Source organism: Prionailurus bengalensis, chromosome C1, assembly GCF_016509475.1.
Source record: "Prionailurus bengalensis isolate Pbe53 chromosome C1, Fcat_Pben_1.1_paternal_pri, whole genome shotgun sequence".
Taxonomy (NCBI): Eukaryota; Metazoa; Chordata; class Mammalia; order Carnivora; family Felidae; genus Prionailurus; species Prionailurus bengalensis.
Genome location: NC_057345.1, coordinates 111,646,031 through 111,658,442, shown reverse-complemented (window position 1 = coordinate 111,658,442; position 12,412 = coordinate 111,646,031). Strand labels below are relative to the sequence as shown.

At 47.5% G+C, this 12,412-nt stretch overlaps 2 protein-coding genes across 6 annotated transcripts in view; one reads left to right on the top strand and one right to left on the bottom strand.

Moving 5' to 3' along the window:
• The first annotated feature begins 5,841 nt into the window (after positions 1 to 5,841).
• On the top strand, positions 5,842 to 8,544 carry SFT2D3 (SFT2 domain containing 3). The gene has a single exon (XM_043576455.1). The coding sequence runs from the start codon at positions 5,898 to 5,900 to the stop codon at positions 6,552 to 6,554; it is 657 nt and encodes a 218-aa protein (XP_043432390.1). The 5' UTR covers positions 5,842 to 5,897; the 3' UTR covers positions 6,555 to 8,544.
• Positions 8,545 to 9,685: 1,141 nt separating this feature from the next.
• Positions 9,686 to 12,412, bottom strand: part of WDR33 (WD repeat domain 33) — a 109,206-nt gene continuing 106,479 nt past the window's right edge. For all 5 annotated transcript variants that reach the window (XM_043576446.1, XM_043576448.1, XM_043576450.1 and 2 more), the window contains one exon: positions 9,686 to 10,345. In XM_043576446.1, the coding sequence (XP_043432381.1) occupies positions 10,116 to 10,345 (230 nt within the window). In that variant the 3' untranslated portion in view covers positions 9,686 to 10,115. The remainder of the gene's footprint in view (positions 10,346 to 12,412) is intronic.

Here is a 12,412-nt window from a genome sequence, read left to right as displayed (position 1 = left end):
ATAATATTGCAAAAGAAGAAGATAGTGTGTATTTTTTTTAAGTTTATCTACTTATTTTGAGAGAGGAAGAGAGAGTGAGTGCGGCAGGGGTTGGGGGACAGAGAGAGAGGGAGAATCCCAAGCAGAGAGAGAATCCCAAGCAGGCTCCGGCACAGTCAGTGCAGGGCCCGACGCAGGGCTCAATCTCATGTACCATGAGATCATGACTTGAGCCAAAATCAAGAGTCAGATGCTCAACTGACTGAGCCACCCAGGCACCCCGACAATGTGTACTTTTAAAAACTCCAAGTTCAGCACACAAGATCAGCTATGTTCACTGTCTGGCCCATAGAAAGGCACCCTCAGTTTAGCTTGTGTGTTTCCCCTGAGTCCTCCTTTGGAAGTAGGCAGTGCCTGCTTCTCTGCCCCCAGGTCCACCCACAAGGGCGCTGGTGCACAAGGGCAGACCCCCCACAGGCAACAGCAGGGGTGCCCTCAGGTTAAGCAAGCCAACCACCACAAAGCCTTGCTAAACAGTGAGAAATCCTGTGACAGGGCCTCCAGTTTTGCTGTGAGCCAGCTCCTGTGTGAGGTGGCCCATCTCCTTGGTTTCCCGCTGAAGCTGAAGGAGACAACCCAGGGGAAGGTCCCTATTCAGGCAGCCCCTCTGCTGGGGCAGGCAGCAGGGTGCATGGTGCCCTCACATGGGACATTCAGCTACAGCCCTCTTGTGGGGGAACAAGCTGTCCCAGCCACACACTCTGCCTTTCACCAATGCCCACCAAAGCCAGTAGCAGCCCCCAGTCATGATGATCACCAAAATACCCCCCATTTCCAGTATGCTCCACACTGCACTGTCAAATACAGCAGCCACTGGCCACGTGTGGCTACTATAAACATGACTGGATTTATATAATTATATATGAATTGAAATACATTATGAAGTAATATATTTTACATATTACTTAGGTCCTATGTGTAAATCATAATATCATAAATAATGAATTAAAATTAAAAAGTTCAGTTCTTCAGTCTCATGAGCAACCTTCCAGGCACTCAGAGCTACATGTGCTTAGTGGCTACGAACCTGGACAGCACAGGTCCAGAGCATTTCTGCAATGACAGCAAAAGGTCTACAGGACAGCAGGTGTCTACAGGCTCTGCTGCCCCCCCCCCCCCTGCCAGCCATCAGGATGCACAGGAGTCATCTGATCGGTAAGTCCTTTGCCGCCCCTCCTGGGGAAGGTGAGCAGGGTCAGGCGATCTGGAGGTGATGGTGCAGCCCGGTGACCCTGTGGAGCCCTCTATGCAATGCAGTCTTCTGTGTCGCAAAGCGTGATGCTTACCCAACTCAAGATTAACAAGAAAATCCAACAAAACCAGGGCAGAGTGTTGGGGGCCAAGAAGGAGGGATGCAAAGAAATAAGACTTGAGAAGATCACAAGTATGTAAGCAGTTAGGTATTGCTTTTAGTAAATGAAAAAGGAAACTCCTCAAGGCCTTGGAGGTGTCACAGGCAGCGCACAGGAGACCACTGTGCTGTGTGGATCATGAAGGGGTGACCCAGAGGCAAGGGGCCTCAGGAAGGGAGAGGGTCAGCCCAGGGGCAGGGCCTGCATTAGCAAAGCCAGAGGAGTCACCCAGCTGCTGGGGCCCAATGGCCCCAGAAAGAGCCCCTCAGAGCAGGGTGAGAGCTGCTGGGGTCTAAAGGGGCAGGCCTAGAATGCCAGATAGGGAATCTGAAATTCAATTTTTAGAAGCAGAGGGGCTATTGAAGAATGTTAGGCACAAGAAGAAATGAGTAGAAGGGCCTCTGGGTGGCTCAGTCGGTTAACTGTTGGACGTTGGCTCAGGTCATGATCTCAGAGTTAGTGAGTTCGAGCCCCACATCAGGCCCTGTGTTCACAGCTCAGAGCCTGGAGCCTGCTTCGGATTCTGTGTCTCCCTCTCTTTCCCTTCCCTTGCTCATGCTCTGCCTCTCTCTCTCTCTCTCTCTCTCTCTCAAAAATAAACATAAAAAAATTTAAAAAGATGGGAAGCCTGGATGGCTCAGTTAGTTAAGCATCCGACTTCGGCTCAGGTCATGATCTCGCGATTCGTGGGTTTGAGCCCCATGTCAGGCTCTGTGCTGATAGTTCAGAGCCTGGAGCCTGCTTTAGATTCTGTGTCTCCCTCTCTCTCTGTCCCTCCCCTGCTTACACTCTGTCTCTTTCTCAAAATTAAAGTAAAAACATAAAAAAAATTAAAAAGAAAAGAAATGAGTAGACTTCAGTTTTGCACAGAGAAGGTGGGTGCCAGCACATCGCTGTGCTGAAGGAAGAGTGAACTGGGCATTTCAGGGGGAGGCCTGGGCGGGTGCAGGAGGACATTACTGAGCAGGAATGGGCCACTGCAGACAGGGAAGGAAGGGAGATGCCACTCTGGAAACACCGCAAAGGAGCGTGGGTAACACCTGGAACTGCCTGGCTCTAGGGATGTCTCCCTTGAGGTAGAGATTGGATCTGGGGAGTGGGTTCTGCTTCCTTAGGTCAAGTTGAAAATCCTCAGTAAAATAAAAGGCTTGCTTCAGCCCCCTCTCCCCTCTGGGTCATGGGAGCTGGGATCCAACTACAGTGGGAAGGGAAGAGCAGCCATCAAAAGAGACTGCTGGACACCCCCATCTCCAATGCTGTGAATTTTACTGTACTTGGCAACAGAAATGTCTGGTGACCTTGTTATGAACGATTTTGCTGACATAGTGGGATGAAGAGGGTTCAAGGAAGAACAGGGCTAAGTGGAGATGTGGGGTTGACAGATTCTTTAAATAAATTTTGCTGCAGTAGCTGGAGGGCAGGTGGTATCCAGGGATGGTTTCATTATGTCCTTCTATCAGTGCAGGAACCAAACCTGAACATATTGTCAGCTTTCATGCAATTCGATCCTAAGGAAGATCGCCTTGTGCATTAGGAAACCAGAACTTACAGCCCTGCTCTACCACCAACTTTTGGCTGGGGGGGGGGGGGGGGGTTGGGGGGGTAGGCAGGTTATTTAACTTCCTGGTATTCCAGTTTCCCCTAATCTGAGTAAACTGTCTTCTGCATCTCATAGCTGCATAAATGATTAGGAAGAAGTCATTTGTGGACCACTATTCTTTCTGTCTCTATCAATCTGACCACTTCATAGAAGTGGAATATTACAGTACTGGCCACTTTGTGACTGGCCTATTTCACCTAGCACAATTTTCTCAAGGTTCATCCATGTAATAGTATGTGTTAGAATTTCTTTCCTTTTAAACATTGAATAGTATTTCATTGTCTGTATACACTACATTTTGCTTATCCACTCATCTTGGATGGACACTAGGTTGCTATTGTTAATAATGCTACTATTAACACGGATGTACAAGTATCTCAAGACCCTGCTTTCAATTCTTTTGGGTATATACCCAGAAGTAGAATATTGGATCACATAGTAAGTCTATTTTTAATTTTTTGAGGAAGCACCATACTGTTTTCCATAGCAGCCATACCACCTTCTATTCCTACCAACAGTGCATGTTACAATTGCTCACATCCTGGCCAACATTTGTTATTTTCGGTGTGTTTTTTAAATGTTTATTTATTTATTTTGAGAGAGTGTGTGTGCATCCACAAGTGGGAGAAGGGCAGAGAGAGAATGTCAAGCAGGCTCCTCCACACTCATCTAGACCTGACATGGGGCTCTATCTTATAACCATGAGATCATGACCTGAGACGATCTTATAATCATGAGATCATGACCTGAGCTGAAATCAAGAGTTGAACACTCAACTGACTGAGCCACTCAGGTGCCCCAGTGTTTTGTTTTTATTTCATAGTAGCCATCCTAATGGTTTTGCTCATGGTTAGTGATCCAAGATGATCACCATTATTACCAAGTGCAGAAGAATTTCAATCTAAAATGAAACCAGAGGACAGGAAATGGACGTGCTCTCAGGAAAACAAAACTTAAGAACTGAAAAGCTGATTTCCTCTAAATCCTCAGTTTACAGAAGACAGAAATTTATCTCCTGACCAAGGAACATCCATCAAGGCTCTCTCCCCATCTGGGAACCAATGAAATTACCATCTGGACTCTGGCTGGATTCCCCCATCTTTGCACTCCTTGCCCATAAATACAGCCCACCACACCCCAAATACTTAGTGGGAGTCACCTGTAGCTTGCTAAAGTCTGCATTCCCCAAACTGTAATTCCTCTGCTTTTCCCAAATAAATTCAATTCTGATAATTCAAGCTTGCCTCAGTTTACCGCTTTAGGTTGAGGTAACAAATCATAATGTATGTTGAGAAAGAATAATGTATATCAGGATGCAATCAGACAGAAAATATTAAAGAGAATTTAATGGGGACAATGGTTACACAAGTAACAGAAAGGCTGAGAAGCCAGAGATGACACAAGCAGAAAGCCATGAACACCTGCCTCTTCCTAGGGTAGAGGAGGAAAGAGCATTACCTGTCCATTAGCTAGCGTCATGTTCTGTCACCGTGGGGAAGCTAGTACCAAGGTGATGAGGGGAGCTGTAGTGCAGCCAAAAGAAAATACCCCGGCTTCTCTGCATCAGTGCCTCTGAAGCCAGGTGACAGAGGATTACTGGAAACAGCTATAGAGGTAGGCACTGCCTCTCATCCCCGGTACAAAGCAGTGTAGGTACGAATGGTCTTCTGGGACAAGCAAGCCAAAGACCTACCTGCCCAACAACAGACTGCTGTACAACTTACCGGTACTGTCCTTTACATTACAAAAGGACTTCCATATCATCATATTTAAGTTTGCAGGAGCTATTTATGAAGTCTAGCAAAATAGGTGTTTCAGTCGATGGCTTCAGGCCAGATCCCTCTCAAGCACCTTTACTACACCAGAATTGACAGCTTTGTGCATTTGCAGCAGCCTTTCAAGTCCTAGAAAAAGGGAGACAAAAGAGACCCTGTGCTTGAGTTGCTGGCACAGTCTTAAACAAATAAACTTTCACAACTGGGAAAGGTGAGAATGTCAGCCAGCCGTAGGCAGTTGCAGGTGTGGCTAGATCTGAACGTCCAGGGGCAGGAATTAGCCAGGTGGAAACAAGAGAGCACAGAAACCATGGAGGAGACCTGCTGGGTGTGACCTTTGTGAGTAACCCCAGACAGGCTCTGAGGAAGAGCAGGATCCCTGGGAGCCACCTCAGAACAGATCTAGGAATTGACTGAAGTATGGGCAAGCTTATCACTGATCTGCCCATAAATCAGGAGACCGGGACCCAAAGACGCCAGGAGCACAAAAAGGTGAACCAAAAATATAAGGCAGGGGCACCAACAAGTCTTGCACATAGGTCTTGAAGGAGTCAAGAAGCCTCTGATGAAATGGGGAACAGAAGATAAGCAAGTAGGTGGGGGGGGGGGGGGGGGGGGGGGTAACTCTTCATTTATCAATTCCGGAAGCCTTTCCAAAGAAACCACCTAAGTCTTGAGCTCTAAGCTTTCTTAAAAATTAATTTATGAAGAACTGCAGATTAGCATACAGTGTTAAGTAATACGGAGATTCTCCCAATGGCAACATCTTGCAAAACTACAGCACGCTACTGATACCCATAAGCTCAAGATACAGAACTGTTCCATCGCCACCCCAAGGGTCCCTCGTGTATCCTTTTATAGCCACAACCCACCCCGCCCCACAACTAACTTTTAATGACAGTACATAATCCAGACAGTAACAGCTCCCACCTGGAACAGTTAGCCTGGGCCGCTGCTAACCCAGACAGAAGTCTGCAGAGGGGCGACCCCGCCCCTTTCACGCAAGCTGCAGGCCCCGCCCCCCCGCCGGGGCCGACCAACAGCCATCTGGAGACGAGCCGCTTCCGTCAGCGACCGAGAAAAACCGGAAGTCGGCGCCAGTCTTCCCCTCTCGCGGCCGCTCCGGCCAAAATGGCGGACCTCCACCGCCAGCTGCAGGAGTACTTGGCACAGGGGAAAGCCGGCGGGCTGGCGGCCGCGGAGCCGCTGCTCGCTGCGGAAAAGGCGGAGGAGCCCGCGGCGGGGGGCGGGCCGGCGGGGGCGTGGCTGGGCCGCGCGGGTCTACGCTGGACGTGGGCGCGGAGCCCCGCGGAGCCAACGGCGGCAGTGACCTCAGCGTGCTTTCCCAGCGTGACGCGCGCGCAGCGGCTGGTGGCGAGCGGCGTGTGCCTGCTGCTGGCCGCGCTCTGCTTCGGCCTGGCCGCGCTCTACGCGCCCGTGCTGCTGCTGCGCGCCCGCAAGTTCGCACTGCTCTGGTCCCTGGGCTCTGCGCTGGCGCTAGCTGGCGGCACGCTATTGCGGGGCGGCGCGGCGTGCGGGCGCCTGCTGCGCGGCGAGGAGACGCCGTCGCGGCCAGCGCTGCTCTATGTGGCCGCACTGGGCGCCACGCTGTACGCGGCGCTCGGGCTGCGCAGTACGTTGTTCACGGCGCTAGGCGCCTGCGTGCAGGTGGCCGCTCTGCTGTCCGTGCTATTCGGTCTCTTGCCCCGGGGTGCGGTCACCGCGCTGCGGCTAGCGCTCGGGCGCCTGGGCCCGGGAGCCGGCCTCGCCAAGGCGCTGCCGGTGTGAGAAGCCCCGGGGCCCGTGCTGTCGAGCAAGGACGGACGGAGGTCCTGTACGGAGGCGACGCGGAGCCCGGCCCCGCGACGCGCCGTCGGAAGACCACCGGGAGCCGGTCCCTGGCGCGGCGCGGACGGAGCCAAGGACTGCGCCCGCCGTCTTCCAGATCGCGCTGGGTAGAGGCTGCTCCGTTGTTGTGCCACCGAACCTGTCACCTTTGAGCAGCTGTTCTAAAACTGAGACTTGAGCCGCCTCGGAAGCTCTTCGGTTTCAGCGTCTTCCGCCTTACTGTTGCATGTGCTATGAAATCGGGATGTTGTGGTTGACTTGGTGAGAGTACTGCTGTGAAACACTCACGGTAAATTGCTTTTGCGTTAACCGTGGTCTTAGATTGAGCGCAGTAAAAAATGAATGGCTCTTCAGTTTTAATTAGCTGCCCTTGTGACTTTTCTCAGACTTCTACCTTTTGTCGTTTCAGAAATCCAGTGGTAGATTGTAGTAGCTTAGCTACAATACCCTTTTCTTTGGCTCTCGAAAATTTATTCTTCCTCATTCAATGAGTGGATTCTTAAGGGTATCAAATTAAACACTAAATTTAGCCACCAGGTTTTTATTTAAGTACTTTAGTTAAGACCGTTTACCTCGGTTTTTCTTTCTTTTTTTTTTAGTGAAATTGTAAATATGGTGCCTTATAAAATTGAAGGAAAATTGGTTTTGTATTAGACATGAAAGCGATGGACCAAAAAGTAAATGCCCCAAGCATGACCTGTCGATGATGCTATGAGAGGTCCCTGGGCAGAACTGGGTTGGGGACTCCTGCCAGACAAGAGACTTCTACATGCAAAGTTCTGTATTTGACGGAAATCGTGGATTTCTACAAGTCCTAATTTATCATTCCTAGTTTTACTACCTGCTTTTTAAAGTGCAATTTATATTTTGTAGGCTGATTCTAATGCAGTGTAAGATGCTTTTCATATCTGACACGTTGCCTCTTAGGTTCAGCATTTACTCTTGTCTTTGACTTCATTGCATACCCTAATGTATTGCCAAAAAGTTCGGACTCAGTATTCTGATGAGTCCAGAAAACATGTTTTGTTAGTAGCTCTATATTAACTAGAAAGTAAATGTACTTAGGATTTTCAAATTCTTTATCAGTGGGTCTCAGTTCACATCAAAATTACTTGAAGAACCAGATCAATTCAGCCAGAATCTGGAGAGGGGCGGCGGGGAACCCAGGCCTCAGTAATTTTTTTAGAGCTCTCCAGATGATTCCCTGTTCAGCTAAGGTGGAGAACTACTTTTCTGTGCACTGGATTGCACAGTTTGAAAATAATTATTTTCTGGGGCTGGATTCCACTTTGCCTAAACAGGTGTGTCAGGCAGCAATAGAGCATTGCCTCCTTTTGCTCAATATTTATATTCCTAGATCCTGATCAGTGTCCTAATCCCTGCCCCAACTTCATGGGGGCTCCGCACCCCAGTATTCTCTAAGAATTACTGCCTTGTTCCCCTTTCAGTAAACAGGGCTACTTACCTACCTCAAGAGGAACAAACAAGAGGGTGTTTGTAGTAAAAGCACGTTTTTAGAGGGACTTTTTTTTGTAATTGGAAAAAACTTGTGCCATTGGCTGCTCCTTCTATCCCCTAGTTAAATCTCTGTCCTAGTTCTCAATTTCTCTAGAATTTGCACAGCTGAAGATCTGACAATGTTTAGCCCATTTTTATGTTGATGCTGTTATGGTTTTTTTTAATTGTTTTCCCAGCATTTTCTCAAGAATTCAAACACCGAAAATGTAGCGTTTATAAAATTCAAAGCACAATACCTTGTATGTACTTGGTGGTAATGTTCTAAAAGTTCCTAAGTATTCAGTAAATTACAGTGTAAAGATTGCAGTTTTTTTTAAAGGAATTCTTTCTCAAAATGTGATGTGGTTATGTTTGCTGAGGTACTGTATTGTTTAAAGCTGAAGCCTAAAATGTTATGATGGTAAAGATCTTAGCACATGAATCTCAGAAAAAGCCTCTCAATATGGGTTTGGTCCCTGGATCCCATTTTAGCTTATCAGAATTTGATTACAACTTCTTAAGCTGTGCCAGTGGAGGACAAATAAAGAACGTCCCACGAACTTGAAGCATTCTGGAGCCTCCTAATCGTGTGTTCACACTGACATGCTGGTAAACGTCCTTATTTTACACAACAAAGTGAAAATTATTCACTTGTAGTCTCTAGGTTCTAGCACCCTGAAGAGCAGTGTGTGTGCAGAAATAACTTACCTTTTGCCATGTTTTACATTGACAGGGAACCAATTAAGAGGGTTTTGTTATATGTCCACCTGTGCCAGCATCCCTGTCTAGGCAAACGCTGAGACTCCCAGCACCAATGAACTGGCCAGGTCAGCTGGTCTCCAGTACCAAATTGAAGCTGGCAAAGTAATAAGATGTTAGGGCGGCCACGGGAATATCCTTTGAGTAATAGTTTTCTTATAAAAACAAAGTGTGTGTAGAGAAAATATGGGGTTATCAAAACTGAACTTTTGCTTCCAATCCAAACCGGGCCAAATGTTAACATTTTTTTAAAACTAAAGGAGTTTGTTGGGGATGAGAACTTCCTGGCTTTAAGCTAGAACTATTCCCTGCCTTAAATACTGGTAGGAGAGAAAGTTTTGCAAAATTGTTTAGGAGATATTTGGTCTATTCCTTAAACAATTTGTGACATGATGTACAGTAATCAGAAGGGTACATGTAGTTAATTTCTGGCTTACATCAGGTTCCTCTCATCAGGAACAAGAGAATTCAAGTCTAAGTGTGATTACCAGGAGATGCACCCAAGGGCAAACCCCTACTTGCACCGCCAGAAGATTTTTTTTTCTTTGGAGTAGAATTTTCCACCTGCCAGAGCTGGTGGGTAGCTAAGGCTTTGGATCCACATCAGACTGTGTTATAGTTTCAAAGTATTTCTCACTCTTACAAAAATAAGTGTGACAGAATAGGTAGAGGAGGATTTAAGACAAAGTTCACAGATAAAGTTAACTTCGACGGCTTAGAGGTACCCATCAAGTGTGCTCACAGATACAAGCTGTAACTATACACCCCTCAGCAGCCTGGGTGCGGTGGGAACGAAGGGTTCCTTAAGGCAAGCATTTCACAACTAGTTTTCTGTTATTTCTTGCATAAATCACATTCTGTATTCATACAAAAACAACTTAATGTTTTTCTCTGACAAACTGTACATATAGAAACATTTCCAATTGGACATGAACTTAAATTTGTGGAGGCTCCATGTCGCGTGACACCTAAAAAAAAAAAAAAAAAAAAAAAAGATTCCAGCTTTTCTCTTCACAAAACAGTGGGAGTCAGGGCAGTGAGGGTGGACAGGACAGAACGAGGCCGGCCACTCTGGGTCGCCAGCAGCAGTCTTCATCTCAACCTCATTAGGGGCTCCTGGGCTTCAGCTGCCCCAGAAAAAGTTCAGGGCTACATGGTGCAGGCTTCCTTTTGTTTCTCTTGGTAAGTCCACAAGAAGTTCTTAAATACTGTCCAGAGAGGCCTTGGGATACTCAGCCCCAACTTCTACCGACCCCTTCCACCACCCCTTGAAGCTCCTCGCCGTGGCGGGCCAGAGTTCATGTTACTCCCTCTACCCCAGTTACTGCTGCTACGGCCCCCTCTGGAAGGAGTACCGCTGCCCGGAGGGCCCCCAAAAGGTTCATCTCTGTGGTAGCCGTCGTGGTGATCCCCATCCAAGGAGCTGGAGCGCCCAGATTTTGGCACTCTCTGGGAAGGTCCTGGGCCCCCTCGGCCTGAAACAAAACAAATTGATTTCACATGTTACTTTTTTATATCAGAGACTGTTAATCTAAGTCCTGGTGCAAACCCTTAATGGTGATAGTGGAAGGAACACTCTGGGTCTTTAAAACAGAGTTCTGAGGACATGAGCAGTGGCACTTGGAGGGTTATAAGTCGTGCCTCCACCCTCTGGTCACCACTGTCGCAATCCCACCCAACTTGGGGCTGTGTTCCTCAGCAACCACGCATGCTCCCCGAGGCTGTGTGATGGACAGGACAGGAAACCCAAGGTAAACACGGAGCACCTCTGGGAGCCACAGACCACGCTGGGCCACGTCTCTAGCAAGTGTATCTTCACTCTCTTGTGCCACCAGGGGTTATTCTGTTCTGGGGAGACTTGAAAGGCAACTAAGAACTTTGGAAGCAACTAAGAAATACAAACTGTTGATGTTAATTACAATGTGTTATCATTATCCCACAGCTGTGGCATTTTTGCTTTCTTTTAAATAGTAAAAGTATTTCTTTAAAAATAAGCAATTTAAAAAAGGAAAAAAAAACTCAGCTTTCGGAATTATTTCTCCCAGGGATAGGTTTTTTTTGTTTAAATTTTTTTCAATGTTTATTTTTGAGAGACAGAGCATGAGTGGGGGAGGGGCAGAGAGAGGGAGACACAAAATCCCAAGCAGGCTCCAGGCTCTGAGCTGTCAGCACAGAGCCTGACACAAGGCTTGAACCACAAACCCTGAGATCATGACCTGAGCCAAAGTAAGACACTTAACCAACTGAGCCACTCAGGCGCCCCCTCTCCCAGGGATAGTTTTATCTGTTCCAGACTTGGACACAAAAACCTTTTAGGTATATTAAAATTCTGACTTAAAAAATTTTTTTTCTCATGAGCTGAATTTGGTCATATATCCCATAATGTACTATCGGAAAACAACTGCCAACTTTATTTTGTCTTAATGTTTTTTTAATTTTTAATGTTTTTTTTGTTTTGTTTTTGAGAGAGAGAGAGAGAGAGAGTACAAGCAGGAGAGAGGCAGAAAGGGAGACAGAAACCAAAGCAGACTCCAGGCTCTGATCTGTCAGCACAGAGCCCAATGTGGGGCTTAACCATGAACTGTGAGATCATGATCTGAGCTGAAGTCAGACGCTTAACCAACCAAGCCACCCAGGCAACTCTTTTTTGTCTCAAAATTTTGAATGGAATGTGAACAAGGAGGTTAGGAAAGCTAGCCAAAGGGGAAATGTTGGCTTCTTTTCCTACAAAGTGTAGCCCAGACCCACCTGAAGGTGACTGGGCAGAGAAGATGTCGTTAGGAAGTCATTTCCACACTAGCCCTGTGGCCTTGGCTCGGGACCCACAGGTGTCCTAAGTGCCCGTACTGACCAGCAAAAAAATGTGTGCTTAGGTAGGGAGACCTACCAGTGACATGAAGTAGCTTCTGAGGGTTTTGCTTTGAGAAGAACCACCAAAAACAAAAAGCACAACTTTGTAATGAAGAAACTGTAAATATGAGGCAGGTTAACTGGGCTTACTTTCTAGCAGCCTCCAAACTACCACATATGCAGTGGCCCAGCCTAATCTGAGACCACATGGTGGCTACTGTTCCTGGCTAAAAGTGCTACGTCCAAAATAAAGTTCCCAAGTTTCACGCTGTAGAAGCAATCTACTGCCCCTGAAAACACCTTTCTGGACCATATTCCTCAAAGTCTTTGTGACTCTGAGCATCAGCAGTTCCTTCCAGACCCGGAAAACACAGAAGCTGGGAGAAGACCATTGTTCCTGCCACCAAGGAAAGCCTGGAGGGCCGGGAGCAGCCAGAAGCAGACAACACATGTGCCAACGAGAGCACGAGACACCCTGCTCTGGGGTACCCTAATGAACAGCAGGAGTGGAAGCCTGAAGGAACCAGGGAGGGGACTCTCAGAAGCAAGTGAAGGAGGCTAATGCAGAGGATGAGCCTGCCATCACAGAGTGAGGGCTCAGACTGCCCAGTCACCTTCAGGTGGCCCCAACAAGCTATATCTGTAGCATATTTGGGGACATTTGCCTTTACACAGCCCAAGAATTCAAGGGG